The 21,083-nt window shown below is 35.7% G+C and overlaps 1 protein-coding gene across 1 annotated transcript in view; it reads right to left on the bottom strand.

The window, feature by feature from the left end:
* LOC126457681 (nose resistant to fluoxetine protein 6-like) overlaps positions 1-21,083 on the bottom strand; it is a 621,246-nt gene that overhangs the window by 68,715 nt on the left and 531,448 nt on the right. Inside the window, exons 8-11 of the mRNA XM_050094185.1 lie at positions 14,120-14,316; positions 3,907-4,045; positions 3,596-3,785; positions 3,347-3,489 (exon numbers count right to left, since the gene is read on the bottom strand). Coding sequence (XP_049950142.1) covers positions 3,347-3,489; positions 3,596-3,785; positions 3,907-4,045; positions 14,120-14,316 — 669 coding nt within the window. The remainder of the gene's footprint in view (positions 1-3,346; positions 3,490-3,595; positions 3,786-3,906; positions 4,046-14,119; positions 14,317-21,083) is intronic.

Below are 21,083 nucleotides of genomic sequence, written 5' to 3'. Positions count from 1 at the left end.
TGAAATGGACATGATGTGTTCTCTGAACTCTGGTTCTACTCTTTGATCAATTTCCATTTTGTGCTTTCTTCTGTTGTAAAGAAACATGATTCTCCACTTTGATCTTCTTTGAAGTGCCCATTACTCTGCCACTGGTACTACTGAGGGCTGTAAATGGTCATCATATGCATGTGCCTGTTCTGTTGTTATGTGGGCATGTGCCAAGGTCCACCTAACAGTGAGTTTGGGGCCTCAGTGCTCTTATAGGCCATTGCAATCCATTCTGCAGTTTTCATTTTACAGCCTTTGGTTCATTTCTTTTTGAATGCCCCTTACAATAAACATTTGTGACTCAAACTTTAAACAATGCTCCTTTATTGCTAATATTTCTAATTACCAGAACTCTTTTTTGCCAATGAATGCTCTCTCCTCTCTCTGTTCAAAATACAAGCAGTAGGGCAAAAATATTATTATTAATCATAGAACTACAGGTACAGGGTGTGGCAGAGAAACAAGCTGTTTTAATTCATCTCCAAAAGTGGAATGGTATTATTGGCAACACTGAATGTTGGTCATATGTATCAGGTAGGTAAACCATTTGCTGGATGGAATGCTGGAGTGGACCTGAACTTACTGTGGCTGTGAAGAGCTTTTACAAAGATGGTGACTAGAAGGGAATACCATTCCAACCTTAGATGGAATGATCCTGTACCATTGTCGGATGCAACCAGGTTATGAGTGACAAACTTTGAAGCAACAAGAAAATACACTTAAACTGAAATTGTCAGGAAGGTCCACAAGCTGTTGTTCACAGTAATGACAGAGGAGATGCAAAATGTTGTAAACATTCTGTAAAACAAATTACTGCATTAGTGTGAATGTCCAGTCATACAGTGCACAGAATTTTATGGAATGTTTTAAAGTTGCAACTGTACAAGATGCAGGTTGTGCAACCTTTAAATGAAAATGATAATGAGAAGCAAATGACTCCATCTGTTGAACTGTTGAGTAAAATTAGGGACAATGAAGGCTTCTTAAATTTGCTGTGGATGAGTGATGAGGCACATTTTCATCTCAGTGATTATATCAACAAACAAAACTGCCATTACTGGTGTGAGGATAATGCTCATGAACTCTGTCAACACCCCTTACACAGTCACAAAGTCACAGTGTAGTGCACTGTCTGTTCAATGGATATAACTGACCCTTTCTTTTTGAGAATGAACGTGGAGGAGCAACCACAGTAACATCTCACCAGTATGCTGCCACAGTTGTCACATTCCTCACACATTAACCTGACCAGTTACCTTCAAATGAGTGTTGGTTTCAGCAAGATGGTGTTACATCTCATTGTGTTCAAGTTTCAGTGGTGGGAGTGCACAAAGTATTTGGTAACTATATCATTTCAAGGAATGGGGACACTTTGTGGCCTCCCAAATCTTCTGACTTATCTGTCTGTGATTATTTCCCTTGTGAGTTCCAGGAACACAGTGTGTATGCTAGACATCTACAGACAATTGTGAAACTGTTTGATGTGCTGTGAACAATTTTGTCACAGATTGTCTGAGTTTCAACATAACAATGGTGGCCACCTACAAGACTTTGTTTTCAAAACATGAACAGTCTGTGAAATTACAATACTCAAGGTTTTTTTGTTGTTGTTGTTGTGATTTAAAATGTTTTACAGTATAATCCTCAGCCTGTTTCACTATACACAAATTGGCCCATTTTTCTGCCACACCCAGTATCTACAACTGTAACAACAGAGGCCTGTTTACAATACACATGCTATTTGTCATGTACTTGACATGAATCTTCAATCCTTTGATGTAGATCTTGAGAATGTTTGTAGAAGAAGTGGCTGAAATGTACTTTTTTAATTTTCTTTTAAATTTGTGGGGATTCTCAATTTCTTGCTTTATGACTAATGAGAGCATATCAAAGACCTTTGCACTAGGTTTTATAACTCCATTTTGAACCCCAAACAAGGAGCAAAAGCTACATAATATTAATTTTGTATCATTATCCTGGATTTAAAAATCACATTTCAACTCCAGTTGTATTTTTATTACCATTTAGAACCAAATACAGTGGTAACTGAGTATAAGAAATCCAAGATATCTGGAGAGGCTTTTGAAAGATGTTCAGTTATCTGTGTTATGCATTATTATTACTGCTCACTTCTGCTGAAGGAATACTTCACTTAATTTTCCTACACTGTCCCAGATATTGCATAATAAACTGTAACCCTGGTCTTCAAGTCAACACATGCCCCTAAGTGCAAAAATTCCTGAGTTGGGCTTCTTGGTTATTTCATCTACATGATGATTCTACTTTAGCATATTATCCATCTGAACCCCAAGGAACTTTACACATGTAGTCACTCTGATTCTAGGATATGCAGTGACAATGAAAAGAGTGTTAAATAAAGTGCAGCAATGGGCAGTATACAAATCCAAGAGAAGTTATGGAAGTATTGTTGTAGAGAAACATATAATGAATTACAATGTTGATGAGATGGTGAAGGAAACAAGGTGACTTAGAGTTAAACATCCCACTGACAGTGAGATTATTACAGATGAGAAATGGTATAATATTAAGAGGAATAACAGGAACAAAATAGCAGCCAACATTCCAACCTTTCACCTATACTATGGTTTTTTTTTAAAAAAAAAAACAAGAACATCAGTGCTCCAGAATGAAATTAACAAAACATTGACAAGAGAACTACAATGTCTCAAACTGAGAAGACTTTCCTTGTGACTCTAAAAAAATTCTGATAGAAAAAGAATACTACAGTGTGGCAAAGTATGTGGGTAGACATTGAGTTAAAGTTACTTGTTTACCATGTGAATAGTAAATTTTATGTAGCATGTTAAGCAGTAGACCCAATTGTTGTATTATACCACTACATCATTCATGTACACTCAAAGACAATAATATGTCACAAAATTTTATTTTTTAAACCCTGGTGTCATAAAACATGATGCATTTGGATGCAATAAGTATTGTGAAACAGCATGTATTGTAAATCTTTGTGTTTTATATATTATTATGCATATACTGTTCATGCCATTGTGTGTATATATTGTCAGCATAATGATATACCCTATGTTACAAGTATCTAGTTGTACAGGTAATTTACAGGAGCAACAAAAATCACAATAACAGAACTTTTTCACTATTTGTCAAAGTTGAACTTCAGTTTTCTAAATACATTTTTCAGTTTTGTAATTTATGCATAAGATGTCTCTCCTGACTTTTTAACATTTACCCAAAAGAGCACAATAAGAAATAAATACAGATTTGTAGATATAATTAATTTTCGGATTATATGAGCTCACACAAGAAGACTTAAGGCACGTACCACATTTGTATCATCCAGATGAATTATTGCTGTTGTTCTGTACATCAGCATCATTTGTATTGCTCCATGAGTGAGGAACATGGAATAAGTGATACGAGATAATGGTGCAAACACTTTCCATGAAAGTAATGCATTAATAACACCTGAGAAACAAGAAAACCAGAAAGTTAAGTTTTGTGTTTTTGTAACAAAATGTTCTATCACAAATGATTCCCAATTGAAAACTGTGAAATTAAATGATGTACATACCCCCATAGCCAGTACAGCATGAAAACACCAATAGTGCAACTCCTGTAGACCAACCTGTTCTGATAAATGTGTGAAAAAATGCTGCATTGACAGGGCTATACACATAATTTGGAAGATTGAAGGGGTACAATGCAAATACTGTGCCTATTGTGAGAAATGTTAAAGTAATCACTGTCACAGCTGTGGTGACCTAGAACACAAAAAGAGAAGTGTTATGTATTTATTTGAAACAGTGAGAGAGCTATTGGCTAAAATATATATTTAAATAATATTTTCAATTATAAGTTACCTGTAAATAAAATGACACCTACTTTTGGCATCTTAAACTCAGCTTTTTGCTTTTTAATATTGTGAAGCATGTACCCAGTGATTACTCCAACAAGCCAAGAATTGTACCGAGTGTGTGTGGTATAGTACATTCTTGTCTTGTAATCATTATCCCATTCAATGCTGTAAAGAGATACTGTGTTTTAAAAGAAACTATACTGATTTTGAAACCACAAAAATAATTTTCAGTGAATTCTACCTGGAAGAAGGAGATTATTCATGAATTTAATGGACATCATCTGTGATCTTTAATGAATTAATAACACAAATGCAAAAAATATGACTTGCTGTGCCACAATATACTCTAGTTTCCAAAAAAGAAACAGATCATTGCAGTATGCCTGTTGTCATGTATGAGGCTCACTGACACCATTCTCTGTTAGGATAACCACCAAGATTAAAAAAGTTGATGCACTATGCTGTACATTTTATATACACTCATGCCTGTAAGTTGAAGGATTTTTGAGGTCCACAAAACTACATAGCCATGTAATTAATTTGTGTACTAATAAGAGTTGTGGCAACATTGTGACTCATGGAATAATTATATGGCTATAAGATATACCTGAAAACTTACAACTGACAATGAGTTATACTTCCTGTGTGTGGTTTCACATGATAGTGGCACATATACTGTCAGTATGGAGTGTAATATTCTCACAGGGCAGTATAGCATGTACGGCCTGTCGAACATTTCCCATTGCTAGACAAGTGCCCTCTTGAGGTGAGCATTGGTGCATAGGTCTAGTATAAGGGCAGAAAACCTTTCGCGTAGAGTCAGTCTAAGTCCATCAGATGGAGTACGGGTCTATATGCACAATGAAATATGAGCATGTGACATTGTAGTAGGTCATCCCTAACACCGCACATTTCCTGGAATCATTCATAGCAGGTAAGTAACCACATTCACTATGCCATACAATGTCTTGTGTGAGTGAAATGCAACTGGTGGACAATCCAGGACGGAATGTAACAATATTATGAGAAGGAAAGTTGCTGCTCACCATACATTGGAGATGCTGAGTTGCAGATAGGCACAACAAAAAGATTTTCACACTTAAAGCTTTCAGCCAATGGCCCTTGTCAACAACAGACACTCATACACACATACACACACACTCATGCAAGCACAACTCACTCAGAGTAAAGTGTGTGAGTTGCGTTTGTGTGAGTGTGCATGTGTGCATATGTGTGTCTATTGTTGACAAAGCCATTGGCCAAAGCAACCGGTGGATTATTACATGTACTGAACAGTTCATCCACTTGAAGCCAACCATACACAATCACATAGGAGATGTGTAACCCAAAGTCTGCCAAAATGTCTTATGCCAGAGTTGGTGCAAATCTGATGGAACAACTTTGGACATGTGGGGAAAGATAATAATGCTGCTGGATGGTGTAACATGTGCTCAACCATGTCCATATGGCTGTTAGACACATTCTCTTTCCAGGAATCTTCTTCAGTGCCATGAATTGACATTATGTGTGATATTAACTTCCTGCCTACTTTCCAATAGCTGTGCCCCACTGCTTATCATCTAGGATGTGGTCACACCTAATGGCAACCAAATGTGTTTGCTGTATCATCCTGCATCTATGTAAGTCAAATAAAATATGAAACATGCCATCCAAACCACTATATCCAAGATCTCTGGTCACATGACTTGTTGCAGGCACACAAAAAGATCTTGCACTGGCATGTTATGTATGTCATATGTGTCCATTTTGTCCTGCCACAGATTAGTCTACAAGTGATATCAAGATGAAATATTCTACCATGAAGTTTATGGATAAAATCATTAGTGGTTCATGTTGTCATTTATGTTGTGAATAGCAATCTACTCCCAGTTACCTGAACACACAGTAGTATTAAATTACCAGAAATATGGTTATGTGCAAGAAAAAAATCTCTAAATTGAAACAACAATGAATCAAAAAGAATAATGCCCAATTTTATTGGCATTGGCACAAAAAAAATATTTTTGCCCTATTACCTCAGTTAGACAAGGAAGACTATTATGGAGTTAAGGCATGTTTTCAACTGGAAACCAGTTGTTTCCATGCAAGGAGAGAAGAGGAGGGTAGTCCAGATATTAGGTGACAGACAAGGAGTATGCATGAACCAGGTGTTGTATGAAAAATTAGCTTAGAAGCCCCAGGTAAATAGTCGTTTTAGTATAGTACATATTTTAGGCAAAGGCAAATAAGTGACAATCTTTGAGCAAGAATGATTCGAAGGAGGATTCTGTGTCCTGTGGAGATTTTTTTATTGGGGTGGAGTCTGTTTTTTGAAGCTTGTTATCATGGAGTTGAATCAACTGCTTCTTTCTGTTAATCAGTGAAACATGAGTTTAGATCCTGTAGATCCTGTTGGTAGGTGGGGTTTCAGAAGTCAGGGTTTACACCTCAATGGGAATTGGAAGTGGATAGGAGAACATTTAACAGGGAACACTGCCATTCATGGGAACATTGCTAAATCATCATGTAAGAGCAACAGCTGCTTTTAGTGCACACCCAGAGCTCAAACAATTTATATTGAGAAGACTTAGACAGAAATGTGTGAACATAAAAAGGAGGTTGAATCAAATTTAATACACAAAAATATTAAAGGGTAAAAAATTAAATTCATGAATTTAATTTTTAGGTAATGAACAGCATAACAACCAAGTAGACATATTACATCTTTCTGAACTTCAGTCAGTTAACCACTGAAATAAAAATTCTGTTTCTAAAGAGGTATGTCTAAGCACCATATTGCTGTAAATAAAGTGTGTAAGAGGTGTAACTTACATTAAGAAGGGATACAAATAAAATATAAGACATTGATATTCAAAGATTTTGCAATGATCAGCAGTTTGGAGCTTGTAATAACACAAGCAAAAATTCATGAAACCACTAATATTAAAACACACAATTCATAGGTCACCTGTTCAAAATTTCAAGAATAACATCTTTGTAACAGGAAAAGACATGTAGATAATTCAGATGGCAAGTAACTCACATAAATAGTATAAAGAAGAAAGTAAAAACAACCTGGAACATTATTACCCAAAACATAAATAAAATCAGTGAGGTAATGCAACAGCTAGGGCAGAAATGATGACACAGTAAAGTCAGTGACCACTAGATTTAATTATTACTTTCTCACAGTGACAACAAACATTACACCAACTACTAGAAGTGAGGCACATATGCATAGATTTACTTTACTGTTATGGACATAGTCTACACTGATAAGGTGGCCCCATTTAAATTACATAGTTTGGTAGGTAACTTCACAGTTAAAGGATTTCTTTAAAAATGCACACTTTTACAAATCTTGTGTTATCAGTGATTGCTAATCTAATAATTAAAAAAATGTACCTTTAGCACTGAGAAAGATTTCATCAGTAGTAACCATACATGTTAAAGACGTGCAGCTCTGGTACAAAGACAGATGCCATGAATGAGTACATCTAGGTTGACATAGTTAGTAAACATTATATCTTTGTCCAGGGTGTGTGTCCATTCTGGAAACAACAGTTGTCACAATGCTGAGGTATGGCAACTTTCATATTTAGGTTGATACTGTTAGGCATGATACATCATCACAGGATTCGACAAATCCTTGATAAGTTCCAGAGATATGTAGGGCCAAATATCTATATGAAGGTCACACAACTCCAATAAATTATGAGGCATTGGTTCATGAGTGTGGAGTAGCATCTGATAGCAGATGTGTTCTATCAGGTTTAGATTAGTCAAATTTGGTTGCCAAGATTTAAATGTGAGTTCTCTATCATACTCCTCAAACCACTGTAGCACCATTCTAGCCTTGCGATGCAGTCAGTTATTCTACTGCAAGATGCCATCGCCATCATGGAAGACATTAAGCATGAAGGGAAGCAGGTTACCAGAAATAATATTCACACAGTCTGCAGCTGTCATGATGACTTAATTACTACTGCAGGTTTGATTGAAGCCCAGGTGAACCTCTCCCATAACATAATACTCCATTCACCTGGATGACTGCATCCCTGGACATGACCATCAATCTGATGATTCAGCTGAACATGTGACACATTTCTATTGATCCATCATCAAACCTTGATGATCCTATGCCCACAGCAACAGGAAATGATGATAGCGTTAGATCAGTATGGGAACATGTAAGGGTCATCTGCGGTAGAGCTCCATGTTCAAAAATATGTGCTCAACAGTGTAGTTCAAAAGACTTGTTCCTACACCAGCACTGAACTCTGCTGTCAGATCTGCTACTAACATTCACCTGCAGAGTGGTCAAGCCCCCAATCTTTACGATCTGTGATGAGGTGTGACTGTTCAACATCTTGTCAGATATTCACAGTTTCATCATCTTTCAACTGCTTTCCAAAGATTTATGCAACCAGATGACCAGCTTCACCATTTCTAAAATGCTTGTTCCAAGGCACTGGTCCATAACAATCTGTCCTTTATGAGAGTCACTTATGTCATTGGATTTCACCATTTTTGGTCGGTATCAGTGCTAGAATGATTCCTTGTTTGTCTTTTCTCTGCTTATGTGGCTAATTCGGTTCTGTTTTCTTTTTCTTTGAATTTATGGGGATTGTCAAACTCTTTTTTTGTGGCAAATGAAAGCTTGTTCAACACATCTGCACCAGAATACAGAACATTACTCTGAACTTAGACAAAGAAAAAGTCTTCATGAAAATTATTTGTGGATCTCATGGCCAAAAATGAAAATTACAATTAATCTGAAACTAGCAATAAATGCTATTAGTGGATCAGTGATCTTGATAATGAGTGTAAGGATTCCAAAACTTGGAAGAGGCTTTCATATTTTATGTAGTTATCTACTTTATAGTTTTCTTTGTTTTAAATTTTGTTGAAAGTATAGCTTCTTTATCCTAGTTTCCTAGAAGACAATAAATAGATCAAGAAGAAGTGGAAGTGTGTGGGATAACACAGCACCTTTGTCTTCACGTTAACAGGAAGGTAGAAATTTCTAACTGAAAGCGTGCTGAACTGAGCTCGTTAATTTGCCTATTTAAGTGTTGACTTCATTTCTGGTTTGTTATTCAGCTGGACTCTAGGGTATTTTACGCATAGTGTTTCATTTCTGGCACAGGCAGGTTACTTCTAATTGCATAAAATGTATGTGCCTTGTTACATTAAGACTAATACTATTTTCGCAGTCAGTTGTAGAACTGTAGAGCTATCATCTGGATTATGTCTGGTATTCCTAAGCATGGGCCCTCTGTTTATCCGATAGAGTCATCAACAACATCACAGTTTTTGTATGAGCATAACAGTTTGGGAATATCACTTATATAGGTTAGAAATACGCACAGATTCAATACCTATCATTGTGAGATCTTATAGTTTATGTTTCTCTGTTTGGAAGTTGGCAATAAAAGTGACTCTCCTAAGAATGGGAGAAGAGAATTCTTAATTACATCTTAGTAAGAATTAAGGGAACTAAGCAGGCTAGATTCAATGTATTGAGAGCAGACAATTATGCCATGCAGCTGTTAGTAGCTGTAAAGTAACAATAAAGCTTCATGGACTGCTTTATGAGGAACAATTATGTAGGGAACAAATATGGATGGGGTGCACCTCAATCTGCACTGCACCCAGTGCATTGAGTTAAGGCTACCCCCAGTGATAATCACATTGCCTGTTGTTATAGCAAAACAGACAACAGCATAAATAGCTCTGCCATCATGTAACGGTATTAGAGACCTTATACAATATGATTTCGCAGAACTAGTTATGCTGTTGTTTCCTTTAGTGAAATGTTGGGCCTATGTAAGGACTTTTGCAGATCTGCAATAGTCATGCATAGACTGTCAAAGTCCCTTGAGTGGTAGTGCTGCACAGCTGCACACAATGTGAGTTTGTCCCATAGCCAACTGTAGTCATCTGTGGGAGCGTATCTTCACTGAATTTTCTATCATTGAATACTAATCAGTTCTGATAATTCTACAAATTAAATTTATTTTGGATGGAGGGATACTTGTTACAACTATACATGTGGGATAAATAAATCAAACATAACATTTACAGCCATTTCTTCCAAGTTAGTGCTTGAATGCTGACTGTGTTGCAACAAAAGCTCTTTGATTCAATTTTGGACTTATGCAGTTGCATAGCTTACATGAATGTGTATTAACACACTCTTATGCACAATTATTCCCTTCATTTGATACACATTAAGGGGAAGAAAGCCTTCACAAACCTACCTTCAAGTTCAGTATACATTTATTTGCAGACATAACAGGGGAAAACTTTCCAGTGCTTCTCAATTGCTTTAAAGTCAAACCACTAATTTTCTGAGATGTAATAAACACATAAACACCAATGGCACTATGAAGAAACACTAGTTTTCTGTCAGAAGTGGATTAATTTTGGTTCCAAATAGTTCAAAGGTCCCTAAAAAATTTCTCCACAGCTCTCTCAGTGATTCAACTGGTTTTCTGGTTTCCTACCTTGCTATTCCACAGGTCATAACATTTCTCTCAGAATTTTTGCCTATCATTAGCAATGGTACTGATAAATTAAACCACTTGGGAGCAGCTGACCATGAACTTCAGTGCTAAAGTCGTGGCTGACACATATAAACATGCACACATAGCTGTTCAAATACTGTTTTCTGTATTAGATAACTCCTGTCTAGAGTTAAAATGAACATGCACAACAGAATACAAAGAATACGTTACATCACACTCAAAATTTTCACTGGTCAAGAGCAGATATGGAAGGTCCACTACAGCCACTGATGAAGTAACTCATCTGAGGAATTACTATAATAAAAAAGAAAAAGATTTGTATACCACTGCATTTCATTTGTTAGCACTCTGGCCATGTTGTTATCTTATGCGAAGTATCTGTCTAGGATGTAGACAAATTATACCAACAATTTATTTTTCACTTTGAGACTGCAAACAAATATAATAAACAATGTCTGCTCTTTCTTTTACAGGCACTTGTGTAGAGTTCCTTAAGCACATTATCATTTCACATCTGACTACAATTAGTAATAAATGAAACTCCATTTGTCCACATACTATTCATCTAAATCTTCAAGGATGCTTTTAACAATAAAAATGAGAAACTCCTATTTAACATCAGTTTAATAATAAACATTAGTAAATTAAAAATAATGAGAAAGGGTATTGTAACAAAGAATTTTATTTGAAATTTGAATAAAGTAAAAGATAAAAATAAACTATGTACTTTTACATTAGACTACAGACCTACTTTGTTTCTATTCTGTTGATGTATGTTTATTAAATTAGTTTATGTATTTAATAATGTGTGTTAGAGCGTGTTTATGGTCCAGCCATAAGAATATTTATTTAATTTCAATTTATTTAAATCTAAATCCAGTATTTCAAATGTTTCATTCTGTTTGTAAGTGAATGTTGGCTTGAAGACGTGGCAGGAGCACTCTAGCCAATCACAGTGCTCATGGATGGGTAGACTGGATGGAAGTGGGAGTTCTGAAGAGTATGGAGAGGACAGGGTAGTCCTGGATGGTACAGTGCGACACACGCTCGGTTACAGGAGAGACTTGGAGAGTGTGGAGTGCTTTATGTGTGTTCGCAGGAGATAGAAATATTTCACAGTGCCAACTTGTGCACTTGTGAGATTTTCGTGGCTTCTGCACTGAAGGTGTAGTTTGCAATTAGAAAAGAATATCTTGCATGCCATGATGTTGCTCTTAACTGATTACGTGAAGTAGGTATCTATTGTTTCTCTGTTATTCAACTTATATTTTATTTAATCGCTCAACCATTGACACCAATATGTGTTTTACAGTAATAAAGGGCATTCTTAAAGGTAATTCTTCTATCATACTCATCATTTAAAGTTGTTAAAATAGTACCTGCAGAATTTATTTAATTGAAATCTTTCATGTATAAATGTTTATGTTACATTCAAAATTTGAATTGCCAAGTGATAGGAACCTTCAACCTTTCAATTCTTGTGTGTATTCATATTGTATACTGTAGACTCAGCAGTATTTGGCTTGTAATGCAGCAACTATGTATCCCAGCCCCTAGACAATGAAACCAGCCAAAACTTTCAATATTTCAACTCTGAGTCAGAGGGTACATAGTTGAGGACCACTCACCACATCATTTTATTTGAAAGCCCACAGAGCCAAATCTTTTGTTTCCAGTAACCAACTTACTCCTAAGCTATTTCTGCTGGAAACCAACCCATATCACTGTCTTAAAATATTAGATAGTCAGGGAACATATATTAATGTTTTGGATATCTATCAAATCCATGTATCCCAATTTAATATTTTCAGCTGTTGTATGGTAAGAAGCGAACATTTAAATAATTCTTAATTTCTGTATATAGCTTCACATTTCATCACAGCTTCAACATTAGTGTACCATCAAAGAAGTAAATTTCACAGAAATCATTACATATAGTGAAAATGTGAAAAAAACTATTTTACTGCTACATTACGGTTACTTAGCCATTTGTGAATAGTTGGTTTTAATTTTCTACATGTGTATCTTACATACTCACACCAATAACTTTACAAATTTTGGGTACACAGGATGTTTGAGAAATAGGACGAATGAAAGAATGCTGCTTCTTCCCCACATTTGACATGCAAACAAGTAACATCCTAGTAAAAAACATCACTGAAATATAATTAATATTCCATAAACCCACCACGAGCTACTGTAAGAGCTTCTACTTTTTGAGATTGAATGAGAGAAAAACTGGCCGTGCTTCACCTGCATTACCAGACAACAAAATGTTTCTTTAATTGTATGAATATAATAGAGGGAAACTTTCCACGCGGGAAAAATATATTTAAAAACAAAGATGATGTGACTTACCATACGAAAGCGCTGGCAGGTCAATAGAAACACAAACAAACACATACATACACACAAAATTCTAGCTTTCGCAACCAGTGGTTGCTTTGTCAGGAAAGAGGGAAGGAGAGGGAAAGACGAAAGGATGTGGGTTTTAAGGGAGAGGGTAAGGAGTCATTCCAATCCCGGGAGTGGAAAGACTTACCTTAGGGGGAAAAAAGGACAGGTATACACTCGCACACACAGACACACACATATCCATCCACACATACACAGACACAAGCAGACATTGGTGGCATACCAAATGAATCATAGGTTATGGAAGAAACAATATCTGTTTAACAGTTCTATACAATAAGTTGTTCTGAAAAAAGTGTAGCACTGATATGGTGGAAAGAGTAGGGTTTATTTCTAAACAATTAGCCTGAAATTATTGTTGCTTTAATAATCAATGATGTTTTATATAAACATTAGTGCAGGTCACGCAGAGTAATACTTGTAAAATGAATTCTACTATCTGCCTCTCACCACAGTATTGTGTAGAGCATATGCCATTGTCATCATAACCAAGATTAAAATGAAATTATTTTTTAAACATTGTTAGTTGCTGTTCCTTGTGTACTGTCAATGTTGATAAGCTTTGCTTGGGGTATCAGTGAGCCACAATTAAGGGAAACTTAAACAGAACTACTCACACATAATCCTCCAGTTCACAGACACATTTATACCATAGCATTATGTATTATCACAGTTGCAATAATTCTTTAATGTTGTGCTTGAATTTGAGCTGCAGCTACAACAGTTTTAGCTGCTAGAGAGAAGACATGTCATTCACTCCATGTTGCTACCACAGGTTACAATATAATGGTAAATATTGAGCTTTTCTCTAAGTCCATTGCTCTCATACTTGCTTTAAGCATTGTACTTTGCTCTCATACTTGCTTTAAGCATTGTACTTTTACTCTTATGTGAAATAACTTCATGTTATAAACACTTTTTTGCATGCAGACGAATTAATTTGTTGCAATGAAACTTTTTAATTTTTTTTTCCTTCATTTGACATTCATATCACACAGTTACTTTTTCCAAAGAGTTCATATTTCAATGATGAATGCATCTTTTTTTGCTAGAGTACATTAATGCTGCTTTTTATGTTTAGCTAACCCTGTGGCAAACTACTTCTGATTTATCATAAGTTTCATTCTATGCTGATCATGTCTTCATCATGTTACAGTATTCACAGGTGAGAAGAATATATTTAATGTCATTGTTTATCTAGTAACATAAAATTACAAAAGAGAGAAAATATTTAATTGTAGTGGAGCTACTACCATTGGTGAAAAAGGCAGATTAAAAAACTATTAATACTCACTTAGCTCTGCGTTCTGGCACTGAAACTCTAATCTCAAATCCATATGCAACACCAAAATCTATTGCCAGTCCAACGATAAAACAGATAACCAAGAGGATTTTCCCTATTTTTGGCGTTTTCCAGAGAGGGTACAGTAGAAGTGGTGATAACCAGAAAAGCTGCATTGTCACTTGTAAATACCAGCTTTGACTCACACACTGAGAAATGAAAATAAAAACAGTTTCAACAAACAAATACACTAAAAATAGAAATTGTAAATATTCACTTTTATATTCTCCCTGAATTTCAGGAGTGAATCAAATTACCCTGTCCATTAATACATCATTTGACATTATCTTATAAGATTATATTACTAAGCTGAATACTAGAACTAAAATGTAATATTACAGCTTTCAAATGCATGTATCTTTGAGGAATTGTTTTAACACGTTGAATAGTCTTTATATGTGCCCAAAAAATATGAAAACACAGACCAACTGTGCAAGGGAAGCTACATACTTGTTAATTCTACTTTACAATTGGTATTGTAATTATTACTTTACTTTCTAATTTTTATTTTTTCACAGGCAAATTTTCACCATCTAGAGGACATATAGGCTCTACAACAAATGTTACAAAGTTCCCTATTAGATTATGCTTTGTACTTTCTAGATCAACAGACATAATATGGAATATCATAAAATGGGAAAATACTGGTAGAGCTGGGCAATATCAATTATTTGACCTGTAGTTTGAAAGTTGAGCTCTCCCATGAAACTGCAATAATAATGGAGACCCAGTGCATGATGTACTAATAAAGGTAACATTATTGTTTACTTGACTGAATGCCAAGAATTCACTCAGTTTCTCACCTACAATTGACCAGTAAGTGTTGTGAGAAACAGCTTAATGCTTGTAAAAAAGTTAACAGTGAAAACTTCACTTGAAGAGCTTCACAGGCTGTACAGACAGAGGAAGTTAATATTGTTAACTGTTCATTAGTTGTATCATATGAACATTTACATAACTTTTTAAGTAATACTGTTGTGTAGTTATAGGGCTTTATATGCAAAGTTGTCTTGTTATACGGTAATAAGGAACATGGTGAGAACGTATGTCAAGTAACTTGGGTCCAGCGGAAGGTGCAAATCCAATTTCATTTTCCCGGAAAATGCAGGAAAGGCCACACGCCAAGGGAAAATGAGCATCAGGAGAGCTTTAGAAGATTTTGCTGTACCATACAAAACCCTTAACGATAAGATATGGAATAAGTGTAAACACAAGATGGGTGTGCCAACAGCTTTAAACAGCAAACAGGAGGAAATACTTGTTGAGGATTTATTAATATGTGTCAAGTGGGGTTTTCCACTGAGAAACATAGATGTATGCAACATTGTACAGGTTACCTTGGCCATGCAAAGAAAATGGAAAACACATTTAAAGTCAATCAGCCAGGATTAGAGTGGGCTCATGCATTTCTGAGAAGAAACACCAAACTGATAGTGAGAATTGGAGAGAACACAAAAAGAGTTATATCAACTGTTTGGATGCAGAACATTATATTAATCTTAGGGAAATGTTGGATGGAGTTAGTGACTCTAATATAATTAACAACACCAAAATAAAATCTTCTGATGACCCAAGACAGGTGACGGTGTTTGTCAAAAGAGGTTTGAAGCATCCCGTGAGAATTTTAGACACATCTAAAACTAGTATCAGTATTATGATGGCAGCAGCTGCAGATGGAACATTGCTACCCCCATTTACTGTTTATGAAAGTAAGCCTGTATGATTACTTGGACTGAGGGAAATGTCGATGGAGCTGGTTACAACAGGAATATGAGTGAGTGGTTTGATCTTAACACATTTGAATCATGGTTAATGAAAATTTTGTTGCTCTATGCCAAGAAATTACAAGGACACAAGATTATGAATGGGGATAACTTATCCAGTTATATCTTAATAAATGTCATCAAGATTTGTGAGGAATATGACATTATATTTGTCTTCATTCCTCCAAATGTGACCCACCCTTACCAGCTTCTTGGCGTGACATTCTTTTGCCCCTTAAAGATAGTACAGCAATGTATGTTAGATGAATGGAAGAAATCCAACAGAGGAGTGATGTACAAGTCAGTATCTCATAAACTGTTGAAAGAAAATTTGATGAAGATAGGTATGAATTCTGTGGCTAACATAATAACACTGGTTTTGTGTCTTTCTGTCCTGAAGAAGTATTGCATCAGATTCCACAAAATAAGAATGATTAACACTGATAAACCCTCCTGGGCTGCATTCTTTGAAGAACAACTCCAGCAAGCCTGAGTTGTTGGCCCAAATACAAGCACACCTTTCCACTATGCAAAGCAACTGACTTTACCTCTGGGGAAAGGCATGGAGGTTAAGGATTTGGTCACTTGTGATATAGAGGATACAAGGAAAGAGCAGAGTCACAAGAAGACGAAAATATGCTGGAAACAAGTAACTAAGGCTCTGAAGTGCTAGACTCATGTCAATTTTCCCTTAAAGATACCACTTCAACTTAAGTCAAAACAGGAAAGACACAGCAATTACTAAGTGGTGCTATTGTTCTATTCCCAGGAAAGAAAAGAATTCAACATTTTATTGGCCAGATAATAAGAAAGACAAGTTTGGGACTCTATGAAGTTAATTTCATCTGAAAAATAAACACTGGAGCCACAACCTTTTTTGTATTCTCAAATGTTGCAAACACAATGGACATAGGAAAAGAATAAATCGGCGCAGCGATGGACCCAATACATTGCAAATGAGGGAAATTTATTTTCTCTGATACTGATATTAGGTCTATGGAGTAGGTTAAATCTGATTGTCGAGTTTAAAACGTTTGACTTTTCTTGTTCTTATAGTTAAAAGCGTAGGCCAATTTTTATTTATTTTGTAACTACAGTAGTGTTTTAACTTTTTTAAAAGCATAATATTTTCATTGTTGTAAAAGTATAACACTGATAATCAAGCAAAATAAACCCTGATCAGAATTATGCCATACCATGGGGTAACACTGATCAGCAATTCCTTTCCCATAGTCATGACATATTCGCTTGTTTCGATTTTCTATTATTATGAAACGAAAATTAATATGCTTTAACGTAAGTTTCATTCAAAGGATTCAGGTGAAAAAATTCATAAAAATTAAATAAAGTTCATTTCATTTATAAAGCAATAAGTAAAATAATTCCTAGATTATATAGACAGTTCTCTTAAAATATCCTTACTGTTACTGATCATTATTGAACTTCATAGGAGCAGAAGTTGAATTTGCAAACTCAGAAGTGTTTAAACAGAAATATTAAAATTATTATATTTGGAGAGTTTTAGAACTGTTAAAAGGGTTATATTAAAATTACTATATTCGAGGATTTTAACACCGAATGCATAGTGAATGCATTATCATAGCCAAGATAAACACTATCCCCACACCCACCACAGTAGTGCAAATTTACATGCACCACAGATGAAGAATAGATTTGATGTAACTTCACTCATGATGCATACGATTTCAGAGAGAATGTGTCACACAGTTCACAGGTCCACGTATATCGGGTTCCTGGGTTGGCCCCCTGGTGTACTCTGGTGTGCCAGCAAAGAAACAGTGTTATTTAATTGATTGTAAATGAGTGCTCGGCCTATTCTTTATGCTGTCTTACTGTTGTCCAGCCAGTGTGTTCAGACTAAGCACAACCTGTATCTTACATGTTGCTCTATAAAATACTATGTTCCATAAATCCTGATTGAAGGAATCCATGATGAGATAAAAAAAATTATTCAGATAGTTAAGATGGACAAAAATTTTATTGTGATGAGGGATTGGAATTTGATAGTAGCAAAAGGAAGAGAAGGAAAAATGGTAGGTGAATATGGACTGGGGGAAAGGAATGACAGAGGAAGCCAACTGGTAGAATTTTGCAAAGAGTAACTAGTGATAACACTTGGATTAAGAATCATGAAAGAAGGCTGCATATGTGGAAGAAACGTGGAGAAGTCAGAAGGTTTCAGGCTGATTATGTAATGGTAAAACAGAGATTATGGAACCAGATTTTAAATTGTAAGGCACTTTCAGGGGCAGATGTGGACTCTGACCACAATTTATTGATTATGAACTGTAGATTAAAGCTGAAGAAATTGCAAAAAGGTAGGAAATTAAGGAGATGGGACATGGGTAAGTCAAAAGAATGAAAAGTCATTGAGAATTTCAGAGGGAGCATTAGGCAACAACTGAGTAGAACACGGGAAAGGAATGCAGTAGAAGACAAATGATTACCTTTGAGAGACAAAATAGAGAAGGCAGCAGTGGATCAAATAGGTAAAAAGACAAGGCCTAGAAGAAATACTTGGATATCACAGGAGATATTGAATTAAACTGGTAAAAGGAGAAAATATAAAAATGAAGTAAATGAAGCAGGCAAAAGGGAATACAAACATCTAAACAACGACATTGACAAGACGTGCAAAAGAGCTAAAGAGGAATGGCTAGAGGACAAATGTAAGGATTTAGAACCATATTTCACTAGGGGAAAAATAGATACCACCTACAGGAAAATTAAAGAAGCCTTTGAAGAAAAGAGGAGCAGTTGTATGAACACCAAGAGCTCTGATGGAAAACCAGTACTAAGCAAAAAAGGGTAAGTTTGAATGTGGAAAGAGTATACAGAGAGGCTATACAAGGGAAATAGACTTGAAGGCAATATTATAGAAAGGGAAGAGGATGCAGATGAGGATGAAAGGGGGGGAGGGGGGATATTATATTGCGAGAACATGATAGAGCAATGAAAGACCTAAGTCAAAACGAGGGCCCTGGTGTAGATGGTAGCCTTGAGAGAGCCAGACTGACAAAATTGTTCCATTTGGGGAACAAGATTTATGAGACAAGAAGACTGTAATAATTCAAATTACAAAGAACCCAGCTGCTCTCTGGTGTGAATATTACTGAACGATCATCATAATAAGTCATGGTTGCAATATACTAACATGACTTACTTGAGAATGGAAAAACTAATAGAAGCTGACCTCAAGGAAGATCAGTTTGGATTCTGAAGAAATGTAGGAACATATGAGACGGTACAGACCCTACAACTTCTCCTAGAACAGTCAAGGAAAAGCATACCTTCATTTACAGAATTTGTAGACTTAGAGGAAGATTTTGACGTTGTTGACTGGAATACTCTCTCTGAAGTTTTGAAAGCAGCAGGGGTAAAATACAGGGGGTGAAAGGTTATTTACAACTTGTACAGAAACTAGATGGCATTTATAAGAGTTGAGGGGCATGAAAGAGAAGCAGAGGTCATGAAGTAAGTGAGACAGGGTTGAACCTACCCTCAATATTACTCAATTTTAATATCACAAGCAGTAAAGGAAACCAAAGAAAAATTTGGAGTAGGAATTACAAATCAGTGTGAAGAAATAAAACCTTGAGATTTGCTGATGACATTGTAGTTCTTTTCAGAGACAACAAATGACTTGGAAGAGCAATTGAACAGAATGGGCAGTGTCTTGAAGTGAGGATATAAGATGACTAGCAATAAAAGCAAAACAAGGATAATAGAATGTACTCATATTAAATCAGCCAGTGCTGAGGGATTAGGTAAGGAAACAAGATACCAAAAGTATTAAATGAGTTTTGTTATTTTGGCAGCAAAATAACTCACGATGGCTGAAGTAGAGAGGATACAAAATGTAGATTGCCAATGGCAGGAAAAGAATTTCTGAAAAAGAAAAATTGGTTAACACTGAATATAAATTTAAGTCTCAGAAAGCTTTTCTGAAAATATTTGTATGAAATATAGCCATGTAGGAAGTGAAAAACACATGGTAAACAGTTTAGTCAAGAAGACAATATAAGCTCTTGGCTGGTTGGGGTGGGGGGGGGGGGGGTTGTGCTACAGAAGAGTGCTGGAGATTAAGAGGGTAGATCACATAACTAATGAGGAAGTACTGAATAGAATTGGGGAGAAAAGAAATTTGTTGCACAACCTAACAAGAAGAAGAGATCATCAAGGGATCATCGATTTAGTAACTGAGGGAAGTGTGTGTGTGGGGGGGGGGGGGGGGGGGGGTAAAAACCATAGAGTGAATCCAAGAGAATACAGTAAGCAGATTTAGAAAGATGTAGGTTGCAGCAGTTATTCAGAAATAAAGAGGCTTGCACAGGATAGAATAGCATGGAGAGCTGTAGAAAACAAGTCTTCAGACTGAAGACCACGACAGTACCAACACTTAACTTCTTGGTCAATGGCAAGTACAGGCAAAAAGAAATCATGATTTTGTATTAAGTTGTTTCTCACAGCTACACTTATGAGAAGAAATTAAAATATTGTTAATATTGATACCTTCATCGTCTTATCATACATAATGTGGTTTACTTCAAAATGCTGAAAGAACATGACAATTTGCACTGCTATTTATACATAGTGTTACGTGGAGCCAGAATTATTTCTATCCCTATCTGTAGTTCCCAACATTCATAGTAGACTGGTTCCTAAATGAAAAAAGTTTTGAATCTGCAGAGGATATGTAGAATTGGTTGAGTATCATTTGTTTGAAGTCAAATGTACGTGTAATCATGTAATGTCACTTATATGTTTAAACAACTTGTCAGAAATTTCCGAGACAAAGGGAGTGGCATAAAAATATTTTAATAGAACTTAAGAAGTCTTTCAAGTATTAGAGAAGAGGTACTGTTGTCTCTTCAAAAAATAAGAGAATCAGTTGATAGAATACAGGTGCGTGTGCTTTGATTGAACAGATATATTTAGAAAGCTACATAGTCAGTTCTTATTACTGTAGGATTACAGTGACTTAAAGAAGATGTGATGACAATTTCATTTATTACAACACTGACACTTACTGACTCTAGAAATAAGTCATTAATCCACTGAATAACATTTTGAATGTGCTGCAGTCAAATTACAGCTAGAAACGCAGTGCTTTAAGATTATGAAAGTTTACA

The sequence above is a fragment of the Schistocerca serialis genome, chromosome 2 (assembly GCF_023864345.2).
Source record: "Schistocerca serialis cubense isolate TAMUIC-IGC-003099 chromosome 2, iqSchSeri2.2, whole genome shotgun sequence".
Lineage (NCBI taxonomy): Eukaryota > Metazoa > Arthropoda > Insecta > Orthoptera > Acrididae > Schistocerca > Schistocerca serialis.
This window is presented reverse-complemented; position numbering and strand designations above follow the sequence as displayed.